At 38.3% G+C, this 23,402-nt stretch overlaps 1 protein-coding gene across 8 annotated transcripts in view; it reads left to right on the forward strand.

Annotated features, from left to right (window-relative positions):
* The window catches only part of ptprea (protein tyrosine phosphatase receptor type Ea), a 58,576-nt gene extending 37,111 nt beyond the window's left edge, over positions 1-21,465 (forward strand). For 3 of the 8 annotated variants that reach the window (XM_040038829.1, XM_040038832.1, XM_040038831.1), the window contains exons 3-22: positions 4,065-4,142; positions 4,752-4,842; positions 5,320-5,393; positions 7,499-7,543; positions 8,766-8,902; positions 9,747-9,837; positions 11,137-11,213; positions 11,355-11,391; positions 11,496-11,593; positions 13,188-13,307; positions 14,406-14,569; positions 14,871-15,006; positions 15,157-15,306; positions 16,139-16,232; positions 16,427-16,503; positions 16,631-16,765; positions 16,982-17,107; positions 19,172-19,323; positions 19,466-19,601; positions 19,729-21,465. In XM_040038829.1, the coding sequence (XP_039894763.1) occupies positions 4,070-4,142; positions 4,752-4,842; positions 5,320-5,393; positions 7,499-7,543; positions 8,766-8,902; positions 9,747-9,837; positions 11,137-11,213; positions 11,355-11,391; positions 11,496-11,593; positions 13,188-13,307; positions 14,406-14,569; positions 14,871-15,006; positions 15,157-15,306; positions 16,139-16,232; positions 16,427-16,503; positions 16,631-16,765; positions 16,982-17,107; positions 19,172-19,323; positions 19,466-19,601; positions 19,729-19,803 (2,088 nt within the window). In that variant the 5' untranslated portion in view covers positions 4,065-4,069 and the 3' untranslated portion in view covers positions 19,804-21,465. Of the gene's footprint in view, positions 1-4,064; positions 4,143-4,751; positions 4,843-4,880; positions 5,157-5,319; positions 5,394-7,498; positions 7,544-8,765; positions 8,903-9,746; positions 9,838-11,136; positions 11,214-11,354; positions 11,392-11,495; positions 11,594-13,187; positions 13,308-14,405; positions 14,570-14,870; positions 15,007-15,156; positions 15,307-16,138; positions 16,233-16,426; positions 16,504-16,630; positions 16,766-16,981; positions 17,108-19,171; positions 19,324-19,465; positions 19,602-19,728 lie in introns of those variants that run through there. The other 5 variants (XM_040038833.1, XM_040038834.1, XM_040038835.1 and 2 more) reach the window with 5 other exon arrangements.
* Positions 21,466-23,402: the final 1,937 nt, after the last annotated feature.

A 23,402-nucleotide genomic window follows, 5' to 3' on the forward strand; every position in this document is an offset into this window, starting at 1 on the left:
CAGAATCTGTATCTTGTAGCCACGCATTATTAAGAAGTGAACACAATCCAGCTATCACGTTCCCACGCCTTGTTAGCTCATAGCCAGGAGTCATTGATCTTGTTGCCTCACAACAATATTTTTTTACTACTCATGTAACCAGGGGGCCTCCTTTTCATTTTTAGAGTTAGAATGAAGATCTTTATATTTGTGTGATTTGTCTTACTGATATCTGGGCATGTGTGCGTATGTTATGAAGTACGCTGGTTTTCAGAGGAAGCAGGGTATAATCAGTCAAATCAGTTGTGACTCACACAGTGCACACCACGTGCCAAAGGTCTCTGCTAACAGTTTCCATAGTGGTGACTTTTAGGTGAATCAGTTTTATGGTATTATGATAAAATGATTTCTTATATGGCAACGAACATATACAGGAAACAGTCAGGTCAAGTAAATCTATTTATAAGCACATTTAACTACACAGGTCGACCAAAGTGCTGTAGGCGAGGTTATTCAGACATATTGTGTCATAGCAATGGTTGTCATTTCCTCCTGAGATCCCAAGGCATTCTAAGACCAAATTAGATATGTAATCCCTCTAAAGAGTTTCCTGAAAAATCTCTAAAGAAATGTTGCTAGAAAGCCTTCAAAGCAGATGCCTGAACCAACTCAGCTGTGAAGTAATTCCTTCCTAACAGGATTTTTACGAGAAATGTCAAATTTGGGTCTTTTGTATTTAAGTTTGCCCAAAATCAAGTTGGTAAATTTATAGTTCTGTTAACACAAAATCTTGTTTAGCGTTTCCCTGCTCAGTTGTGGTAGAGAAAACGCAAAAAAGACATTTTTCCCTAAAGGACTGTGCTGTCTCAGATTGTCCTTAAATGCACTTAATTCCTGAAACAAGGATTGTGCCCACTAATATGTAGGCATGCTAAGGAAATAAGGTTCGGTTTTGACAGTGACCGTAAACTTCTTAATAGATTTAAAAAACAAAAACAAAACAGCAACAAAAAAACAAATTATTAGAAAAATCAAGAAAGTAGTGCGAGCTTAAAAATTTGATGTGATACTGATTTTTCCTGCTGTAACTTCTCTGTAAATTACATGTTCCATGTTCTCTTTAACTTACTCTCATATAGTGTGCCTCATATTAAACAATTTCCTGTAGTTGCACAAAACCACAGAAAGATACATGAGTTAGAGCCAGAAATCAGCCTTTGCACTCTGTCAAAGAATATGAGCAATGACATTATCTTTCCTGTCAGTGTCCACTAGCCCAGTCCATTATATGTAGCATTCATTTTTTTTAAAGATGTGTGTGGTAAAGCAGCGCAGATTAGTCATAGGATAAATGGAATATACTAGAGTAAGCATAAAATGTGATTTATTTTTATAATCTTATTATACATAGATATATATACATAATATATAGTAAGCATTTCTTTTTCCAGTATTCCAGCACATACACAGATGGTGCTTAACTAATATTGCATTGATTTATATTAGAAATCTCATCCTCTACTTTTATCACATCCCATCTACACAAGTTGTTCCTTTTCTATAGCTGATGCCTTCCATTCTGTAGCCCAGGATAAGCAAATATGCCACAGAGGTAACTCTATGCTTCGGTAACCTGGGTCATGCATGCCACTGAAATGAGTAGCTGTCTAGCTGGCCAAGACAATCCCCTTCCCCAAAGCTAGTTGGACACGTCTCCTATAATAAAATAAAGATGCCCCCCCTCCCCGAAGCTGCCATCTCCCATGACCTATTTTCTTTATGGCTAATGGTTGGTGGCTAGCTGCTGAGTGGTAAATGCACAAAGGACAATACACAGATGAGAGCACACAAAATGTGATTATAACTGTTTGACTAGGATCTGACCCTAACTAAAGGACAGCTGTTTTTTTGCTGAGTTAGCTATCCAGAGTAATAGTCGGTAGTGTTATTAATAGTATAATAGAGTGAGAAACGTCCTCACAAAAAGAGAGGAAAGGAAGTTGGTGATCTCCTCAAAGATGCTAATGAGGTCAGACAGGAGACCACTGCACCGACAAGACGGGAAAAGCTGGAAAGCAGGAGCTGAACAGCATGTAGTCCCAAAGGAGTAGTTGAGTCACACAGGGGGTTGGAGGCAAAAACACGACAGGGTGACATCTCTGGAGATGATACGGGAGCCGTGAACTGGGAGAAGCTTAGAAGAAGCAGCAACACTTAACCACAAGACACAGCCGTAGGCCTGGCTGTGAGCACTCCGCTGGGTGTCCCTGCTGAGCCATCGTATACACAAACAGACAGAAGCAGGATACATAAAATTCAGTGCAGCCTGTGTAGAGGAAAGTCCCAAATGGTGCTGCAAATCTATTTCCACATCACAGATACACCAAGCCTACCCCAAGGATTCACACACTGTACAAACTCAACTCAATAACCTCCCCCCTCATCCGAGCCTGTGACATTTGCAGAGAAGACCTTAAAGAGGGGGATAAGAGCAAAGACAGAGCTGGAGAAACGGGGGTGGGGAGGGGCTCCTCCTCTTCCTCTTTTCTCATTAGAATTCTCTCATCAGTCTTCCCCACAGAGCAGGGGCTTGACATGTCAGGGTTTATTAATTGCTCCAGGAAATATTATTGACCTGGACCTTCTGCGCCTTCTCTCCCCACTGCGGTCGGTGTCTCTGCTCTGCTGCCTCCGCATTCCTTTGGTGTCCTGCCTGGACCCATTACAGGACACTGCGGCACAGCGTGGAGGCTTCAACACAGTGTCTTCATTGACTATGCACTTGGCCTGGGTTTTCTTTTCACTGCAGCTGCAAAGCTCCACCTCACACACACATACGCTCTCTCTCTCAGGCACACCTGCAGCCTTGGGGAGAGAAAGCGCACACTTCATTATGGTGTGATAGAAGCTCTGTGTTGGTGCCCTTTGCTGAAATTCCAACTTTTGGAATGCTTTGGTGAAAAAAAAAAATCTTTTTAAAGGTGCAAACATCTCAAGGCTTATTGGTTTTTAAATCCCACCAGTAGTTTTTTTTTTTCTTTTTTCTTTCCTTTTTTTTTAAAAGAGGTGCTTAAATCAGTCCGATGTGAATCCAGTCTGACTGCTCAAACATTAGAATCAATTAAATTATCTGGTTCCATCTACGAACGGCAAAAAGATAATTCAATTGCGACTCTTGGATGTCACTGTACAAGGACAATCTGAAAATCTGTGTGTGTGTGCAAGTCTTGTATATTTGTGAATTTGAACAAACATTTGTGTTTGCGAGCAGTGAAGGTGACAAAAGGAAGAGTATCTAATGTTTTTTGTGAAACCTCTTGGTGTGCGTCGCTTGATTTCATGCCTCGTGATCGTACTCTCAACTTGGATAGGACATTCATTTATAGCTCAACGTCATATGACATCTAGTGCTTTTGCTGGCACACATGGGGTGTGACTGTGGGAGGTTTCTTTAACTTTAAAGCCCTATTCTTGGTATATCCTGGAATTGAATTGCATTGGAAACTGCCGAAGGAAAACAGTTGTTAAGACTACTAACTTCTTTCCTAATCTGAAAATACATTGATGAGTCGAAATGGTTGTAATAATTGTGCTGTCATAACCTTAACCATCATGTGAAACCCCTTTCATATGAAATTACTTTAAATGAAAGCTTTAAAGGATGTGTTTTTCCTTGGCCTGTGTTTTACCTTTGGATGCTTTATTGCTGGATTTATTAAGGAACTATGTTATTTTTTTTACCAGATTTAAAAAAAACAAAACAAAGAACAATAAAAAAAACAAACTGGTCTATTGTGCCACCATGTGGACATGTTTGGCATTACACTGGGGTTTTTATGACAGCACTAATGAATGACCAGGATATGAGTGTGTTGTTCCATTGTGTCCCAGCGAACTTTGCACCGATGAACACATTCCTGAAAGCAACGGTCATGAATAAAGAAATGAGCCTCATATCAACCAACCATGGCTTTTGTTTCCTCTGAATAGTGATATTATCCAACTCCCACATCAACATGAATCTTGAGTTTGCAGGCATGTCTGGCACTAAATTTAATATCCGTCTTCATTTTGTTTTTCTGCAGTCACAATGGTTCTACTTTTGTTTGTCACGACAACGACAGCAACCAATTCCACAACAGTGAACAACAACAGTAATGACGGTAAGAGCACAAACAAGGTCACTTCTACCTTAATGTGTGAGACTGCACAGCACTCAACAATCTGTGACAGCGACCAGATCCCATCCCCACACACTGCACTCGGTGCTTTTCCATAAGATATAATTATAATGCATCTTCTGCAATGCAGGCATCAGCTTGATAATAGCCTTTTTTTCTTACACAGCCTTGTTATTACCAGATCACAGTGAACTTCAGGAACCCTGGACAGTAATTTAAGGCTTATTGTACATCTTTATAAACACAGATAATGGTCGGCTGTGTGGCTGTGACTCTTGGTTGAGTCGCCACTCTAAGAGTCTGTTGTTTTCTGATCGACACTCCAGGAGGATGAAATATGCTGATGCTTATCTCTATAGACAAAATACTGCTAAGGCCAGTTATTAAATCAGCTCTGTGGCCACAAGAGTTTACTGGAGGTGCTTTGCTTCATCAAGTATTTATGTGATGAGTTCATGTGATGCACACATGAATGCTGCAGAGCATTTGCGCACACAGGCACATATATTATCAGTCTTGCCCCCTCTTCCTGTTTCTTTGTTGGTGGTGTTACATGACCCCTGGCTGTGACTTTCCTTCTCCTTTAAACAAAAACCACAGATAACGGATACATCATCTCCACTGTGCTGGTTGTGTCCCTGCTGGTGCTCATCATCGCACTGCTAGCCTGGTACTTCCTCAGGTAAAAACTCCCACCCTGCTGGGATTCAGTTACTTCACCTTATCCCTCTCCCTGCTCTTCACTCACTGGCTATTAGCCAGGCTCAGGGGCAGAGCTCCGGTGACAAACACTTCCTCCTTTAGTCATTGAGGCGGAGCCCCGTCAGGAAGTGCTGTAGGCTGACTCCCTCTCATGCTTCGAACAGAAAAGACTGTGACAGTAGAAGTAGGCAACTTAACAGAGTGAATAACAAATTCTGTACCGCATTCAGACTACAACTCTGTCTCTCCTTGACATCAGCTAATGAGAAAAAATAGCTTCTCAAGTTTCAGATGGTAGGTTGGATAGCTTTTTTTCAAGGTTATCTTTTGGCAGATGTTATAATTTAACTACAATGAAGAACTTTGGTTAAACGAAAACAGTGTAGATGATTTTACCATGTCATCATCTTTTCTTGTGTTTTACATCGCGGTAACGTCTCTGTTCTTTTCCTTGCAGGTTAAAAAACCAGAGGAAAGCTGTAGTCACAACAGTTGACAAGAAGATACCAAATGGCATCCTGGAGGAACAAGGTAACACTGTGAGACACATTGTAGGTTGTAGAGTTAAAACGTGGTGCACAGAAACAGCAACTTAAAGTGAAAAACAGGCTAGAGATTAAGATATGCATCGATAGGGAGCTGCAAAGAGGTTTTATATTTGTAACTGTATATGCAGGTTGTCCCACCATTGCCTTGTGGTTGTTTTAAACTTCCTGTGGTTGATGTGAAAAACAAAACGCTCTATTATCTTTACCACTTTGTATAGCTTTTTGACAGCGTATGTAAGATTAGTTTGGAACATTATTGGTACAAAGGGTAGTTCTTCTCTCTGAGCAGTTTTTGACAACTTGTAGCGACATCATAATAGTTTCATGTAAAGTACCACATGACAGGAGCTATCGGCTCTTACAGGAAACTCGCTGAACTCACTGAACATGTTTCAATCTTCTTTTGGAAGTATATTTTTGTCTAACGCTACAGAGGAATGTAGAGAGCATGTTGTATTTATCCAAATGGGAAATAGTATATCACTGAGCTAAGGGGAAACAAAATACACAACACACCCCAAATTTGTTGTTATATCTTGTTGACATCTTGCTGCCGATCACAATAATTTTAAACATGAAACGGTGTCATATTACAAAAGTATTTTATATGAAACTGAAACTTTGACTTGATGGGGAAGTGTAGTACTTAATTGCTTTTTAATTCTAAATTCTAGACGATTTGAAAGATTGATTAATTAAAGTAATATGTCTGTATAATGAAACTATAAAATATACACTGTATCGCTTTTTTTTTTATTTTTTTATTTTTTTTTATTTTATCGCTTATTGTTGTCTACATTCATTATACACTCACTGGTCACTTTATTAGGTATACTTTGCTAGTCTTTGGCTGGACTTCCTTTTGCTTTTAGAATGCTTTAATTCTTCATTGATTAGATTCAGCAAGGTGCCGGAAGCATTTTGATTTTGGTCCGTGCTGATGGCATCATACAGTTGTTGTTGACTTTTTGGCTGATGTGAATCTCCTGTTTCTTACATGCCAAACGTTTGCAACAGAATTGGGATCAGGTGACTGTGGAGGCCATTTAAGTACCGTGAATTCATTGTTATGTTCAAGAAACCAGTTATAGATGATTTGGGCTTTGTGACATTGCATGTTATCCTACTGGAAGCAGCCATTGGAAGATGGGTACAGTGTGGTCATAAAGGCATAAACATGGTCAGCAATAATATTCAGGCAGACTGTGGCTTTTAAACAGTGGTAATTGGTACTAAGGAGCCCAAACTGCACCAAGAAAATATCCCGCACAGCTTTACCAACCTGAATTGTTGATATAAGGCAGTATGGATCCATGCTTGTTATTTGTGTTTGTTGTTCATGCTGTTTATGCCATCTTGACCCTACCATCCGAATATCATTGAAGTCCAGACTCATCATCCTCCATTGTCCAAATTTGGTAAGACTGTGTGAATTGTAGTAACAGTTTCCTGTTCTTAGCTGGCAGGAGTGACACTGTATATGATCTTTTGCTGCTGTAGTCCAGCTGCTTCAAGGTTCGACATTTTGTACGTTCAGACGTGATCTTCTGTGTACTTTGGTTGTAACAAGTGGTTCAGTTACTGTTGCCTTTCTATAAGCTTGAAATAGTCAAGCCATTCTCCACTGACCTCTTAAATAAATGAGACATTTTACTCCAGAGAACTGCTGCTCAATGGATAATTTCTCCTATTTTGGACCATTATCTGTAAACCCTAGAGATGGTTGTGAGGGAAAAGACCAGCCCATCTGGCACTAGTAACCATGACACGTTCAAAATCTCAGAAATCACCTTTCTGATGCTCTTCCTGAATTTCAGAAGATTGTCTTAAGGATTTCTACATGCCGAAATGCACTGAGTTGCAGCCATGGGATTGGCTGATTAGATATTTGTTAATAAGCAGTTCAACAGGTGTACCTAACAAAGTGGCCTCTGAGTGTATATACATACAAGTTTTTTATTTGTACACAGTACATCTATGAGGATTACATTATCACAATGAATGAAATGCAATGCTTGATCACAGTGCTGTGTTGTCCTCTGTACATGTCTGTGTTACAAGTGATGTGATGTGTGTGTTATGTTTTAGAGCTTGGACACAGTACTGAGTCGTTATACACCATTATACCACCAGGTCAAGTATACAGGGTGGCAGTATCAGGAACCTTTTACTAACCCTCTCTCAGTACTTTTCCAGTCTGTATTTTGCAAATTGTGACGCTAACAGAATGCCTTGCCAGTGCGCTGGCAAACCTGTGGGATGGTGTAAATGGGTTCTCCCTGGGGTTCCTTTTGGGTTTTTTGGGTTTTAATGTCTGATGTGTGGTGATCATCCAGTACTTGCACTCTGTTTCCTGTTTAGCAAATACGCACCAGCATCACATATGGGTGAAAAGCAGTTTGGTTATGATTTTGTTTTTTTGATTCATTGTAAAGCAGTTCAGTAAACTAATTCAGTGATTCCCAACCAGATATGCTTCAGTCCCAAGGTGCGCTATTGTAGACTGAACTAGTCTAGTCTTTTACTAAATAGCGTCAGACAGTCTTCAGAATATGTAATGCTATTTAATAGGCTAGAATAGTCTAAACAGCTAAAAGGAGTGGATAAATGGTCATAATACCACAAAGAAGTAGACAAATTGTTGAAATTACAGCTGAAAATAACGTTAGCGAGTAGCTGAAATGCATGGCTAATAATTAAGCTGTCAACATAGTCAGCTAAAGGCAGCTAACAGATACACATTCAAGATGTCAGCTAAAAGGAGCTAGTATACCATTGAAATTATGGAAGTAACACTAGCAAATAAGTGCTTTAGCTATTTAAAGTGTTTAAGTAACTACAGCATGTGTCTAAAAGTAGCTAATAGACAGTCAAAATAGTTAGCCAATGAGATCTGATAAAATAAAGTATTAGCTATTAGTTAAACCAATGATTTGCCTAAAATTACTGATAAAATTAGAGTGGTAATCATAAGGTGAACTGTAGAAAAAAACATATGAAACTAGTATATTGCATAATATTATATAGGTTGTGCAAAGTAACCCCCTAAAGTGAAATCAGTAATTGAGATATGATTCCCTTGCCACATGACAAAAAGGTTGGGAACCACTTTTCTAAATAAACCAAATCAAATGTTTTGCATTGAATTACATTCAACTACTCATTTAACATAGCTAAATATCACAGCGACACCAATTTGATTTATTAATAGCGGACAACTTTTAAATACTAAGCTGAATGATGCTAATGTAAATTTTATTTGAACACAACAAATAATTTAATGGCAAAATATTAAAACCAAACAAAGAAATCAGCTTAGGTTGGGTGATAAACCCACTGTCTCTTCTCCCCACAGAGCAACAGACGGTGGTTCTTCTGCCCAGATCCTCTTCTGCCTCCAAGACATACTTGCCCATCCCAGTTGACCACCTAGAGGAGGAATACAGGCTCCGCTCAGCTGATGATGGCAAGCTGTTCAGGGAGGAGTACAATGTAAGCCGCCCCACTTCTATTTTTTCTTTTTTTTTCCTGGAAGTTAGATTAGCAGTAGTTAGCGGTAGTCACAAAGCAGTTTTGTGTGGTTTAAACAATCAGAGTGATGCTTACATCAGGCATGTGAGGCAGGGCTATTATGGTGCATTCATGTGCATTTGTAGGTCTGTTGAAATATTGGTTCACTTTTTTCCTTTTTTAAACACACTGCAAGTGCCTCCCCACCTCTAATTCTATGCATGATTTACCGGTGAAATTTAGTTACTTACATTTTAAACCTTGAAATGTTTTACAATGGTCAAACTTCGTCATATCTGTGTTGTGGCAACAAAACTATCACAAACTATCCAAAACTGGACTGAAAGGGTTTTCCCATAACTGTAATGTTCTCCATGTTCATATGTGAGCAAGAGGTCAAAACCATGACTTACATGTGTATTTTTGTTCAGGGAAAACTACGGGAGCTTTATTTATTGCACCTCCCATGACACATAACTGATCTGATACTGGTCTGATACATACACCCACACAGATGGAAAAATACCCCTTCGTCTATATGTGTCTATGATTTAGAATTTGCGTCAAAATAAAGAGTATGATTCATGCTTTATGTTAACACATTGAAGTATGATTTCATTTAGACGGTTTATCAGTACAGACAGAGGAAGCTGAAGTTCTCAGCTTTTAATGGAGAACTGTTTATGGTAGGCAGCAGAGGAAGTGCCTACACTAAGGCTGAACAAAGCCTTGCATAGAGCAGAACACAATGCACTGGCCGTGAGCTGCTGACGAATCATTTTTCATTATGTGCGCGCATATTCAAAACTATCATTTTATTTTGCAGTCCTTGCCAGGGGGTAATCCCCAAGGGACATACGAAGAAGCAAACAAGGAAGAAAATAAGGAGAAGAACAGATACCCCAACATCCTTCCCTGTGAGTATACTTTCTGTTCAGTTTTCTGAGTCACACCTACAAGCTTCCTGTCCCATGTGTCACATGCCTCAAATACTCTTGTTTCCCTTGCTACAGTAGATTCTTCAGAAGAGTTTGTGTGTGCATTTGCAATGAAGTGGTTTCATCACAAATCTTTTTTACTTGCGGTTTCTGCTGTATTTTCACAATGCATCACGGTTTAGGTTTTTTTAAACTGTTCTTCACCTTAAATAAATGGTTTGAATTCCATGGAAACATGTTCATTTGCTTTCAAGGCAAGAGCTACCACTTATTTTAATACAAACCTTCTAGTCACCCTATCACAAAGACTTGAAATATATACTTCCTATACTTTTACAGAGCCATGTTTCTATTTTTGGACTCTTCAGAATAATCCTCATCTTACGCTTGGCCTTTGTGTAGCTCCACCCCCCACCCAGCTGTATTATGATTGGCTGCACCTTGCAAACTGAAAGTTTGAACAGTAGGTTGGAGGGGCTGCTGTGCTGACACAGTCAGAGCTATGACCACGTTAATGACAGATTAGTGATTGTTGGAAGCCAGATTTGTGAAATACAGGTTTTATAGAATTTATAATGAGACTAGGTTTGCCCAAGAGCCACAGATGAATAGTATAAAATATAAATAATTACTTAATTTCAAGGGGAAGAGGTAAACAGATTTGTAAGAACAAAGGTGGTTACATTCTACGGTTCTTATGTCATAGCGTTTCATATAGTCCTTGCTGTGTTAGCTCTGCAGATCATGTAATCACAGTACGTCTCTGTGCTATCAACAAGCAGCTGCGTTGTCTCTGCAGAGCCAAAACATCCAATTCCATCAAAAACACTCAGGTCACTGTACTTCAACAGACTCCACTGAGAGAAAACTGTTTTAGGCCTTTTTAAATAGAGACCAAATACCAAAATAATGACATTGGGAATTACTTGAACATACACTGAGTGCAGTATTTTCAGCTTTCTCCGGGTTTAAGAGAATACGGGTCTGCTGTAAATATATACAAATAGTGCAAACAAATGACAGTAAACCAGAAGAGCCTTAAAAAAGTTACTGCTTGTTTAAAGGCTTAATGCCAAATTAGTCAGGCAGTCTGCTGATTGTGGCTTCAGACTGCACAGACATGCTTTAATCTTCTCATCCAGCCATCTCCAAGAAAGCAAAAGTATATTTCTCAATATATATATTTTATAATCATTTTTAATAATGTAGTAATGATACACATTGTAAACTGATTTAAAAGTTACATTTTTGCTAAATTTGTGGTACTTTTCATTGCAGATGATCATTCTAGAGTGGTGTTAACAGAGCTGGAGGGAAATCCCTGTTCAGACTATGTGAATGCCTCTTACATTGATGTGAGTCCTTTTTTGTGCCAAAATAGTGAATTTGAGCTTGAACTCTTGAGCATTTAAATACTTGTCTGACCTCTACCATTTCAGGTGAAAAACAGTGAAGATTATTAATCCTATATTTATTTTTGATTTTTTTAAAAATAGGGTTTCACGGAAAAGAACAAATTCATAGGCGCACAAGGTAAGCTATAGGGCATTTAGAAACATGACATAATTATCTCTCTATATATTTTTAGTTTTAAATTGTGGTTTAATTTAATTTTTTTCTTGGGGGGGATCTGTTAGGTCCAAAAGAAGACACCGTAGCAGATTTCTGGCGGATGATTTGGGAGCAGAAAGTATCAACCGTTGTTATGTTGACAAATCTGAAAGAAAGAAAAGAAGTAAGTGATTTTAAACGTTGTTCATAACGGGAGTGCTTCAGTTGTCATGTGGTCTCTACAGCTATAACTACAGTGTTTGCTTCTTCCACCAACTCTCGTCTCTAACAGCATTTTGGACAAGGGAAGTGAAAAGTAAAGTTTCCCTTAAGCATATTTAAATATAGATGTCATTGGTTGTGGTCAAAGGTGGTGTCAGATGATGTTATCTTGTCTGACGCCTGTTTCTCTGCTACACGTTAAGGGAAAAAGTATTTTCCCTGTTCCTGATTTCCTGATTTCTTATTTACTTTCTTATTGTTGCACTTACATGTTTTGTATCAAAAAATTTCCATATTAAACAAAAATAACCGGATTAAATACAAAATGTAGTTTTGAATTTATTAAGGGAAAAAAAAGCTATCCAAACCTACCTGGCTCTATGTGAGAAATGTTTGACTGTTGATCTACTTAGAAAATGCTGCAATGTTTTTATATAATATGTAACTGTACACAAACTTTACAAAAAGTTTGCACTGGATAGTGTCTTTCTTATATCTTCCCTCATCTTGAACACTGACCTTAACTGAAGCAAGTGAGGCCTGCAGTTCTTTAAATGTTGCTCGGGATATTTTTATGACATCTTCGATGAGTCTGCGATGTGCACTCGGAGTACTTTTGGTAGGCCACCCACTTCTGGGAAGGTTCATGACTGTTACAAGTTTTCTCCACTTGTGAATAATGGTTCACTGGAGTCACAAAGCCTTAGAAATGGCTTTGTAACCTTTTCCAGACTGATATATGCTTCTTTAGATCGTAGCATGATGCTCTCAGCGTACCACATTTTATTAAACAGGTTCTATTTAAGGTATTTCTTGATTCAATTACTTTTTCACACGTGGTCAGGTACGTTTTTATAGCTTTTTCCCCTTAGTAAATGGAATGAGGTTTTAATCATTATTTTAACAACTGCATTTTGTATCTACTTGGATTATTGTTGTCTAACATTAAAGATTTTTTTGATCTGAAGTAGGGCAAATATGCAAAACACTAAAATCAGGAAGCGGGTAAATACTTTTTCACAGCACAGTACTTGAAGTGTTTTTACTGTGAACAAAGGCGACTTTATTAACAAAGGATCGATAAAAATAGGGAAGTATTAAAAAGGGTGTTAATGTGTTCAAATCAGCTGTCATATAACGTGTGAGATAAAGTTGTCCAAGGTAGTATCATAATCAAGTAAAAATAGATATGGAGTGGTTTCACCGCTCTCATATACTAACTGCTTGCTTACAGACGGAAGTCATGCAAGTTACCCGTTTGTCTTAATAAAGGAAACTCTTTTAGATGTGTCACAGACAGTTGCTTTGATCATTTATTCATTACAGCACAGCGTCTCTGTGGTTATAGAAAGAGGGTCCTGGGTTTGAACCGGGTTTCTCTGGGAGATTTGGTTTTCTCCTGCCATCAAAAACATGCTAATCGTGTTAATTTCCATCACTGCACCACTTACAAAGACACAGCTTTATATTTAAGATGGCAAAAGCCAGAGAATCAGTTTTGCTATGTAGATCAGTAAAAATGAATACTAATATTAATGGATATCATCTCTCTGCAGGACAAATGTTACCAGTACTGGCCAGACCAGGGTTGTTGGACTTACGGAAATGTGAGGGTAGCGGTCGATGACTTCACAGTCCTGGTGGATTACACCATACGCAAGTTCTGTGTGCAATATGTAAGTTTTGACCATTGACTCTGTTATTATTGCACATAGTATGTATACATTATAAATTGTGGTTATTTTTTTCTGATAGCAAATATATCCAGAACTATGGATAAAATCAATTGCCACCATGACGCTGGTTAGCGTTAACAGCTTCCTGTCTAGTCTTTAAACTCAATACATAACACTCAATAGTAGCACTTGTCAGCAACACTTGGCTAGAATTAAACAAAGTTTCACCACTCATAATAAACCAGAATCCATCCATTATCACAGCAATATATTGTATTTATCACCACCCATCCAGATTTACCAATCCCATAAAACAACCAATCTTGAGCTAAGTGGTACTGGGAACTGAAATCTCACGAACAGTTTTCTTAACACTTTCACAAAAACCTTGCACTTTGTCATGCAACCACAGAACATAAATGAAATTCCCCTTTTGAGACTTACATCTCTAACAGATTGGAGTAGCAAATGAAACTGGAAAAGATTTGTACTTACTTTTTGTGATATTGCTTTGATATACTTGATAACTACTCTTAACCATTTAATGTCATGTTAATGTAGTTTTCCCAAGTATTCTTAGGGTTAACATGGTTCTGTTACCCATATGCTGAAACAACATAGTAATACACTAAAGCCTTATGACGCTTCCCATAACTTAGTAGAACTCTATCCAGACATTCTACTTATTTTGGAGCCACTGTAACAGATCCAAAGATCCCCAACAGAAAATGATAAAGCTGCAAGTATATGGAAAAACTAAAATTACTCCAGACTGCTGCACAATATCTTCAAAGGATTTCAGTGCACCATTATAATATATAAATCCCCCCAAACTCTAATACTCTTATTAAGCCATTCCTTCCAGTAGTAAGGGTGGATTTACCTACGTATAATTTTGGGCTCTACTAAATACTAGATGATACATTAAATATGAAGTCAAACAGTCGGACCACTAAATTCGTCTTAGAGGAACAATTATTGGGTTTGTTTTTGCTTCCCTAGCTGGTTTGGGAGTAAGACAGAGTTGATAATGATCTTCAACAGAATGCTCAACCAACAAGAGATAATGGCTTTTCCCCCCCTCTTGTGTCTATTTAGCAGGCCAGTGACGCCGCTAAGACTCCCCGCCTGGTCACCCAGCTCCATTTCACCAGCTGGCCTGACTTTGGAGTTCCTTTCTCCCCAATTGGAATGCTCAAATTTCTCAAAAAGGTCAAGTCAGTAAATCCAGACTTCGCTGGGCCCATTGTGGTCCACTGCAGGTATGCAAGAGCTGAGCTAATGTAGCCTAATGTTCAGTATTTTACTGTTTACTCCTAATGGTTTTAATTATCCAATTTGTTTCTATGGAGATCAGTGTATTATGCTTAAACATCCCCTTTGTATGTGTGTGGGCAAGCTATCTCTCTGCTAAAGATGGAAACATTTGGAGTGACTATTGCAATACATGTGTTTACAAGCACAGATGTTGCTTTGTTCCCTCCTGATGTCTGTTAACGTGCTAGTGTCAGCTGAGGATTATGGTTCACTCAGCTCAGTGTGTCATTTGTTTTCCATCTCCAGTGCTGGTGTTGGGAGGACGGGAACCTTCATTGTAATAGATGCCATGATTGAAATGATGCACGCAGAGCAGAAAATTGACGTATTTGGGTTTGTCTCCAAGATACGAGAGCAGCGCTCGCAACTCATCCAGACAGATGTGAGTTGGAGAAGGATTATGTTAGCCACATGACGTAACGCTAACACCTAGCATGTGTGTGGGACATGTGAATTATCCTTTACAGTAAATCATCTGCAACTAGGCCCATGCATAGTGTGTGTTATTCATCTGTGTGTATTTTCACTCCAGATGCAGTACTCATTCATCTATCAGGCCTTGCTTGAATACTACCTCTATGGAGACACAGAACTGGATGTTTCTTCTCTGGAAGGTCATCTGCAGAAACTGCACAACACCTTTAATGATGGTGATCGGATTGGCCTGGAGGAAGAGTTTAAGGTAGAACCTCTTTTTACATTCAGACCCATAAAGGATCCCATCTAACAAACGCTCACACAATATTACAGACTAAACTTAGAAATCTCTAAAGAAAACCTAACAAAAATGCAGTTGTTTCTTTATTAGTCATTTTAACTTATTAAGCTTTTTATTTGTCAGTTATTGAAACACTTTTCATAAATGTTATGAAGCATGTGAAGGTTCTGGGAACTATGAACCTGCCCACGCAGGCACTATAAATATACACTAATAATCAATGCAAAAGAAATTCAAGATTTTTCAATCCCCTTCAGTCATATCACTTCTAAGAACATATAGTGCAGTCAAAAGGTACTTAGCTTCTTCCCCAGTTCTTTTTTTTTTTTTGCATATTTGTCACGTTTCATATCAAACAGATCAAACAAATTTTGATGATCTGAAACCACTCTTCTTGAAAAATCAGCAAAGAAGACCAACTCATTGCAAATGATCACGAATGGTCAAAGTCCGTTATTAGGTTTAGACAAGACACGTACACATAGATAGCTGGTTTACTCTTAATAAATGAAATCATGATGTAAAACTGCCTTTTTATTTCCTTTGGTTATCTTTGTCTAAACGTATCTGAAATATGTGAAAGAAAAAAAAAACAAAAATCAGCACACCACTGCACATATAAACCTGACTTGCATACATTCCTCTATTGCTGCATGAGAATTCAATTGTGCTACAAAATGGTCATTATGATTTATCATCAATACTGCAGCTTAGTTTATTTCCCCTGTTTTGATTCATAAACCAAAGGACGGTGAATATTTTATAAAGTTGTAACATTTAGATTTTCCTTGTTTAGAAACTGACCAACATGCGCATAATGAAAGAGAACATGAGAACAGGAAACCTCCCAGCCAACATGAAGAAGAACAGAGTTCTGCAAATTATTCCCTGTAAGTAAGATGAAATCCATATAAATAACCAACTTATGTCAAATTTTGAGCTGCAGATTACATTGCCTGCAGCTGCCTTTAGAATGTTTTTCTAATTCTGTCCCTTGCAATACTTACAATACCATACTACTAATGTAAACATGTTTTTGAGCTGCTTTAATCTGCGTGTTTATGATGTACTGTTTCCATTTCAGATGACTTCAACAGAGTAATTCTTTCCATGAGAAGAGGTCAAGAGTACACAGACTATGTCAATGCGTCTTTTATAGATGTGAGCATATTTTATTTCCTAATTTGTTCTTTCTGAGGTTTTAGGGTATTTGTGTTAACACAAATAATTGTACCGATGAAGCTTTATATTATACTGATAAAGTCCTTTATATTTTGATGTGACTCAGGGCTACAGACACAAGGACTACTACATTGCCACACAGGGCCCTCTGCAGCACACAGTGGAGGATTTTTGGAGAATGGTGTGGGAGTGGAAATGTCACTCCATAGTCATGCTCACTGAGCTCCAGGAGAGGGAGCAGGTAAGCTGCAGTAACTAATCGCTGCAAGCCAGCTATGATTGATGGCTTTAATAAACACAACAAATACACAACATAAAACGTCCCAGTTCTGATTTCCTGCCTTTGTCACGAAACTGTACATTTATTTAAGTTCATATTTATGAAGTATTTAACTTGTTAAACTGCAGTTTCTTTTATTCATCGCTGTCAGTAAACAAATGTTCATCTGTTTTGCAGGACAAATGTTGCCAGTACTGGCCGACAGAGGACTCAGTCTCCTATGGAGACTACACAGTAGAGCTAAAGGGAGACACCCTGTGTGAAACCTTTAGCCTACGAGACTTGGTACTCACCTTTGTTCCGGTAAGCAAATTAAACCTGTCCTATCAATACAGGCAAATGTAACACGCCTGCTCTGCATCTTTATCAGTTATCGTGAAATAAAGGCTTTTATTGATCCTTCATGAAATTCCTTTATATAAAATAATTGGTTTTTATAATATGAAAATTGAACAAGTGTCACAACACAACAGAAAATAACTCCATTACAACTTCTGAATTCTTACCCAATTAAACAGTAAATAATAATAATGGATTGGATTTATATAGTGTTTTTCAAGGCACCCAAAGCGCTTTACAATGCCACTATTCATTCACTCTCACAATCACACACTGGTGGAGGCAAGCTACGGTTGTAGCCACAGCTGCCCTGGGGTAGACTGACAGAGGCAAGGCTGCCATATCGCGCCATCTGCCCCTCTGGCCAACACCAGTAGGCGGTAGGGTAAAGTGTCTTGCCCAAGGACACAACGACCAGGACAGAGAGCCCGGGGATCGAACCGGCGACCTTCCGGTTACAGATGCGCTTCCCAACCCCCTGAGCCCCGGGGCTCAGGGGGATCAGATAAATAAAGTATCAAATAAAAACAGAACGACCTCATTCCCTCCTAAATTTACCCCCCAAAAATGTAAAATGTGCACAAAGGCATACACTTATTTGAAAAAGAAGGTACACACAATTCTGCAATTTCACAATCAGGATATAACATTAAAAAATAAATAATTAAAAGCATCTTGCCATTAGCACGTCTTAAAATTAGGCAAATAGGACCTCAGATGAACACTACCACGTTATTTACACCACGTCATTTAAAGAAAACTAAGCCAAACTGTAGAAACAGTCGGTAAAATAACTAAGAATCATTTTCAGAATGGTTCTTAGTCATCAATCATACACTTTCTGTATGATTTTTTTTTTAAGCCAATCACTTTTAGAATATCTGCTGTGCATGAGCTAATGTGGCTCCAGCTTTAGCTTTTGGGCAGATGTCTTCATGTTATGAATTTGCTGGGAGATCCACTGGTGGGAAGATTGGTGGCTGTGTTGAATGTTGTGATCTAAAGTTTGACAGATAGATACCGATAATGATTTGGTGATTTTCTTTCTTTCTTTTTTTTTCTCTTTTTTTTAAGAAAGTCAATATATCTGAAGATAATTTTTTACCTTTTACAGACGTGAAACAAACAGATTTGTTTCACATGCGTTATTCATTGGTCCTTACTAAGACGATATAGTGATGCAGTTTAAAAATACTACCGTTTTATTGACACAACGTTATGAATTACAGAGAATACGTGTGTACCCTCTGGTGGACAAACTATGTATTGTCTCGTTTCATTTATCGAGTGTTTTAAATGCTAAAACCAATAACAGCAGCAATCTCTCTCACTGTAGTTTAGTGTTTGTCAATGAACTTATAGCCCTTCCCAGCAGCAGCTGCTTACCTAAGATCCCTGCTGATGTTTTGTCATGTATGCTTGTATTTACCCGATTTTCAAACCTCTTACGGACAAGGGGTTTTTTTTTGTATTATGTCCTGATACATAAAACCTTACAACTGAATAAGGGTGAAAATCATTGCTGTATTGCAATGATTTTCAAATCGTTTAAACTACAGATGTGAGTGAAAATGGTATAAAGATATCAACAAGTGAAATGACAGATTAGTTGCTTAGTACAGTGTTAGTTAAAAGATGAGTAGGATTTTTTTTAGAAAGTTGAAAGTATTTTTATCTTTGTAAAGCTAGACAGGCTCTAACACAATTGTCTAACAACAACAAATCTCTAAGTGAGTATATCGAGCTCTCTGGGCTGCCAGAGGGAAAAATGAGGATAGGAAGTGTTTAGGGTTATCAAGCGGGAGCCTCCCATCTCATATATTTTATTTAATTCGACCCGCCTCACCTCCCAGAGGCTTTGTAGTACATTCCTGCCTCCCTGGGCCTCACCCATATGTCCACCACTCGTCTGCTGCACGTTTCACCTGTACTGACGTCACACTTGCCATTACGCTTTCATATGCTGCTAATAAATCATATTTGAACGATATTATGATCTCTCAACCGCCTGTGGGTTTCCTCTCAAAGGAGAAGCAGACAAGGATGATCAGGCACTTCCACTTCCACGGCTGGCCAGAGATCGGAATCCCGGCCGAGGGGAAAGGCATGATCGACATTATCGCCGCAGTGCAGAAACAGCAGCAGCAGTCTGGGAACCACCCCATTGTTGTACACTGCAGGTACAACACATAGAACTCTATTCATATAAATATTATATACACTTACCTTGTCACATTTGTTGTCTTCTTTTTTATCTGACAATATAAAATATAGAAGGATTTTTGCATTGCAAACACTGTTCGTGCTTTGTGTGTCCTGCAGTGCTGGTGCAGGGCGAACAGGTACGTTCATTGCACTGAGCAATATCTTGGAGCGAGTCAAGGCAGAAGGCCTGCTGGACGTGTTTCAAACTGTGAAGAGTTTACGCATGCAGAGGCCTCACATGGTCCAAACAGTGGTGAGTGGTTCCCAAGTATTTAAAAGCACTAGAAAAATGTCTCGCTTTAGCTCGAGTGTCGCTGATTTTGTAGGCAATTATGTGTCCGTCTTTAACCATCTTTTTTGTTTTTCTTTCCGTCCCACAGGAACAATATGACTTCTGCTACAGGGTGGTACAAGACTTTGTTGACATTTTCTCAGACTATGCCAATTTTAAATGATGAGATTTGCCTTAAACACGGTTTTTAAATGTTGTTTTCTAAAGCCAGTTTGTCAGTTTTATGCGTTTCTTTAACTTGGTTAAAATAATCTTCTATTTTGCTATGCACTTGTCCTACCATTAACTCCAGCTCCTTTCTCGCTGTAATATATGGTATGTCAGTCGATGAGAATTGTAAATGAAAAAGCTAGATTAATAATGTATATTTCACAACATGTATGATCATTTCTTCGTCATGAAGTGTTGTTTCAGAGTCCGATTTTAGTTTTGTTGTATAATATTGTACTTTAAATGTTTGTGTTATTTTGGATTGACCACATAATATTTTTAAAAGTTGTAGTTATTGTAAATGTATTTATGTATTGACAATGACATTCCTTTCTTTTATTTGGAGAAGATGGCAGGAATGTTAATATTTGTTTTATGTTGTAGTTAATTGTACACATACATTCTTTCATTTTGATGACTTCTGAGATTAGAGGTGATACTGAAACTGTTTTTCATTCTCCTCGAGCTACATGGCCATCACGATTGTGATGCTTTTTCCAATGGAAACGGTGTCTGAAAATGAATGAATGAATCACATCAACCATAATGCAGAGGGCATAAAGTTACGCACCAAAGGCTGAGGTGACGATACATAGGTTTTACTTTGTTTTTTTTAAATATGGACTGAGGCAGAAGTTCAACAGACGTAGCAGAATCGCAAAAGATTCTTAACCTTTAACGTTTTGTACCTCAAAAGGTCGTGTAACTGCAGTGAACATGGATGTAACATAACTAGAGTCTGCCTTTTGTCTGTAGACAGCAAAAAGCATTTTGCTAAAGTGGCTGCACATTAACAAGCACACAACTAAGCCTTTTACCAAGAACCTGTAATACTGAAGAGCATGTTTACTGCTTTATTTGTATTTTAGACTAGAGTTTTACACAAATTAGTGCCATATGTACTTTTTAAAGACAGGAAGTGTGGTCTCCAAATGTAGTAATTGCAGTATAATTTTACGATGCACAGTCACAATACAGGGAAGTAATAGAAGTTCATCATTAATCCTGAGTCCTGTAATGGCAAAAACCACAATATACCAATGTGGTGCTTCAGTGCCTGTCTAATGCCAGAGAAACAAAAACAGCCCATTATATCTACGTCTGCTTCTTTGACATCTTTTAGATTCCATTGGTTTGTTTTGGCACAGTGGTAAAAACGAGGAAGCAGAATGTTTTAAATAAAAACTGTCCAGTGGAGTTTGAGTCTTTTGAAAGTACCTGAATGTTTGAGCTTTTCTGTGCATTTTTCTGAGGTAAATCCATCTGGTACTCCATTAGCAATTTTGTTGATGCTGTATGTAAATATAGGCTGACATGACAAAGTGCTAACATTGTGAAATTCGCTGAACAGCAAGAACCTGTCAAGTGATTGGTCATATTTTCGTGTGCTAAATGTATATGTCTGTGGGAGATGTGAGGTTAAGCACAAGAAACAACCCAAGTCTATTTTTCCCATGGCTCCTTTTCTGTCCGTGCACCCTTTTTGAGAAACTCGAGGAGAGGCTGTTTAACCTACAGCTCTGCCTTTGCTATCTCTGTGGGTGGCCTATCCCTTTTTTGACTCTCAGTGTCTTTGAAATGCAAATTGCAATATTAAAATCTTCTGAAAATGCTGTGGGTGTCTCAAAAAAATGTCTTCAATATGCAACAGCTTTTATGTTTCATTTCAAATTTAGGTGAGATACACAGGAGACAGCTTAAGCTGCCAGTTTGGTTTGTTTGTTTTGCTTTTGAATCAGTGACAGCGGGGTGTTCTTAATGCGATATTTGTGTGGAGAAAATGCTGCATTCACTCTACATAACAGAGTTGCACTTTAACTGTAAATTAGTACTATAACTTTCATATCAACTATTTGCCATGGTTTTTACACATAATTATATGTTGTATCTTACTTCTAAAAAAACAAAACAAAAAAACCCCACACAACCCAAAAACTATTAATCTACCTTGCTCAAGCTCAGGAGATAGCGCAGATCATCTACTACTCAGATTGGTGGTTCGATCCCTGGCTGTTACAGTACACATGCCAAATATCCTGTGGAAAGGTACTGACCCCAAGTTGCTCTCTGAAGGAATGTGTGTGAATGTTTGATTCTTGTATGAATGTGAACGTATGATTGAGGCATGTTGTATAGAGCACTTTGGACTGGTTCCTAGAGCCCCGGATGTCTGCACAACAATAGGCATTTCCCAGCATACATTTTTACTTAAAGCAGGAAAAACATATAAACACTGGCCACTTCATTAGGTACTCCTTTTCAACTGCTCCTTAATGTAAATATCTAACTCGGCCAACCACGTGGGAGACACTCAGTGTGAACTGAGAATCAGAATATAGACGAGGGGTGATTTAAGTGACTCTGAATGTGATGGTGCCAGACAGGCCAGTCTGAGTATTTCAGAAACTGCTGATCTGAGTTGTCAGAGACAATTCCTTGTTTAATTCAGAGAAGCATGGATTGATTAGTTCAAGATGACAGGAAGGCAACATACAGGAAGGCCATGACGTTAACGCCATTTTATGTGAATCGTAAGACAATAAAAATTTCTAAGTGTGCAGTTTACCTTCTCTTTTTAAGCAACAGTGGAGACATACCACAGACGAACACTAGCCACTAATATGCAAACATCAGAGAAAAACCGTAATGTCAATGTCTACACAAAAGACTGTTTAAGAAAAGAAAGCGAAAACCTTAAACTAATTCAAAACATACACAGTAACAAAGAGGTTTTGTTTGTCCTTCCTTACTCTTCCTACACTTCCATTCTATAAACAATGAAAAAAAAGTCAGATTTTTTTAACTTGTATATTTCGTTTAAGCCAACAGGGGGCAGTACGCCTCAATCTATATGTAAAGAGTTTTTAATTAAAGGGGCCATTGATCCCCATTAACTGTAACTGCACATCACCAAAAAAGAAACTACAACAAGCTACACATAGGCATACAACACCATACCAAAAACATATGTAAAACAAACAAAACAGCTCCTTACAACACAAATTATTCCCCATATCAGGGTGAGCATTGTGAAAATTATACATTTATTGCGATATCAATTCATGTTAACAATTTCTACCTGCAGTTACGAAAGTCACAGCAAATAGATACATTTGAAAAACTATTTTTCCTTTTCTTACACCAAAATAAAGTTTTTTGGGTTTCCCGGGTTACTAGTTTGGGGCTAGAATAATCATATCCCTCTATGCTGTTATGTGCATTTCTGTACAAAATAATTGTGGGTATTAAAGCAATAATATTTTTCATCATTTTTCTTTTTCTATTTGGACTAAGCGGGGGAGATGTTATCAGAAGGAGTGCACAACTGGCTGGATGTCTCAAAGCTGTGAGCACAGTGCCAACACTCTGACTCTGTCCTATTGTTCTTTACTCAGTCCTCATTCAGTGTTTGCAGTCAAGTCCTGAAATAATACTGATAATGTGATTAATATTAATATTACACTCTGTAGATTCTTAAGGAAATGGTCTGCTTTGATAGGGGACTTTTTTCTGCTTTCCTTCAGTGCGTCATTTCCCTTTTCTTTCTCACAC

Source organism: Simochromis diagramma, unplaced genomic scaffold (genome assembly GCF_900408965.1).
Source record: "Simochromis diagramma unplaced genomic scaffold, fSimDia1.1 OVJJ01000402.1, whole genome shotgun sequence".
Lineage (NCBI taxonomy): Eukaryota > Metazoa > Chordata > Actinopteri > Cichliformes > Cichlidae > Simochromis > Simochromis diagramma.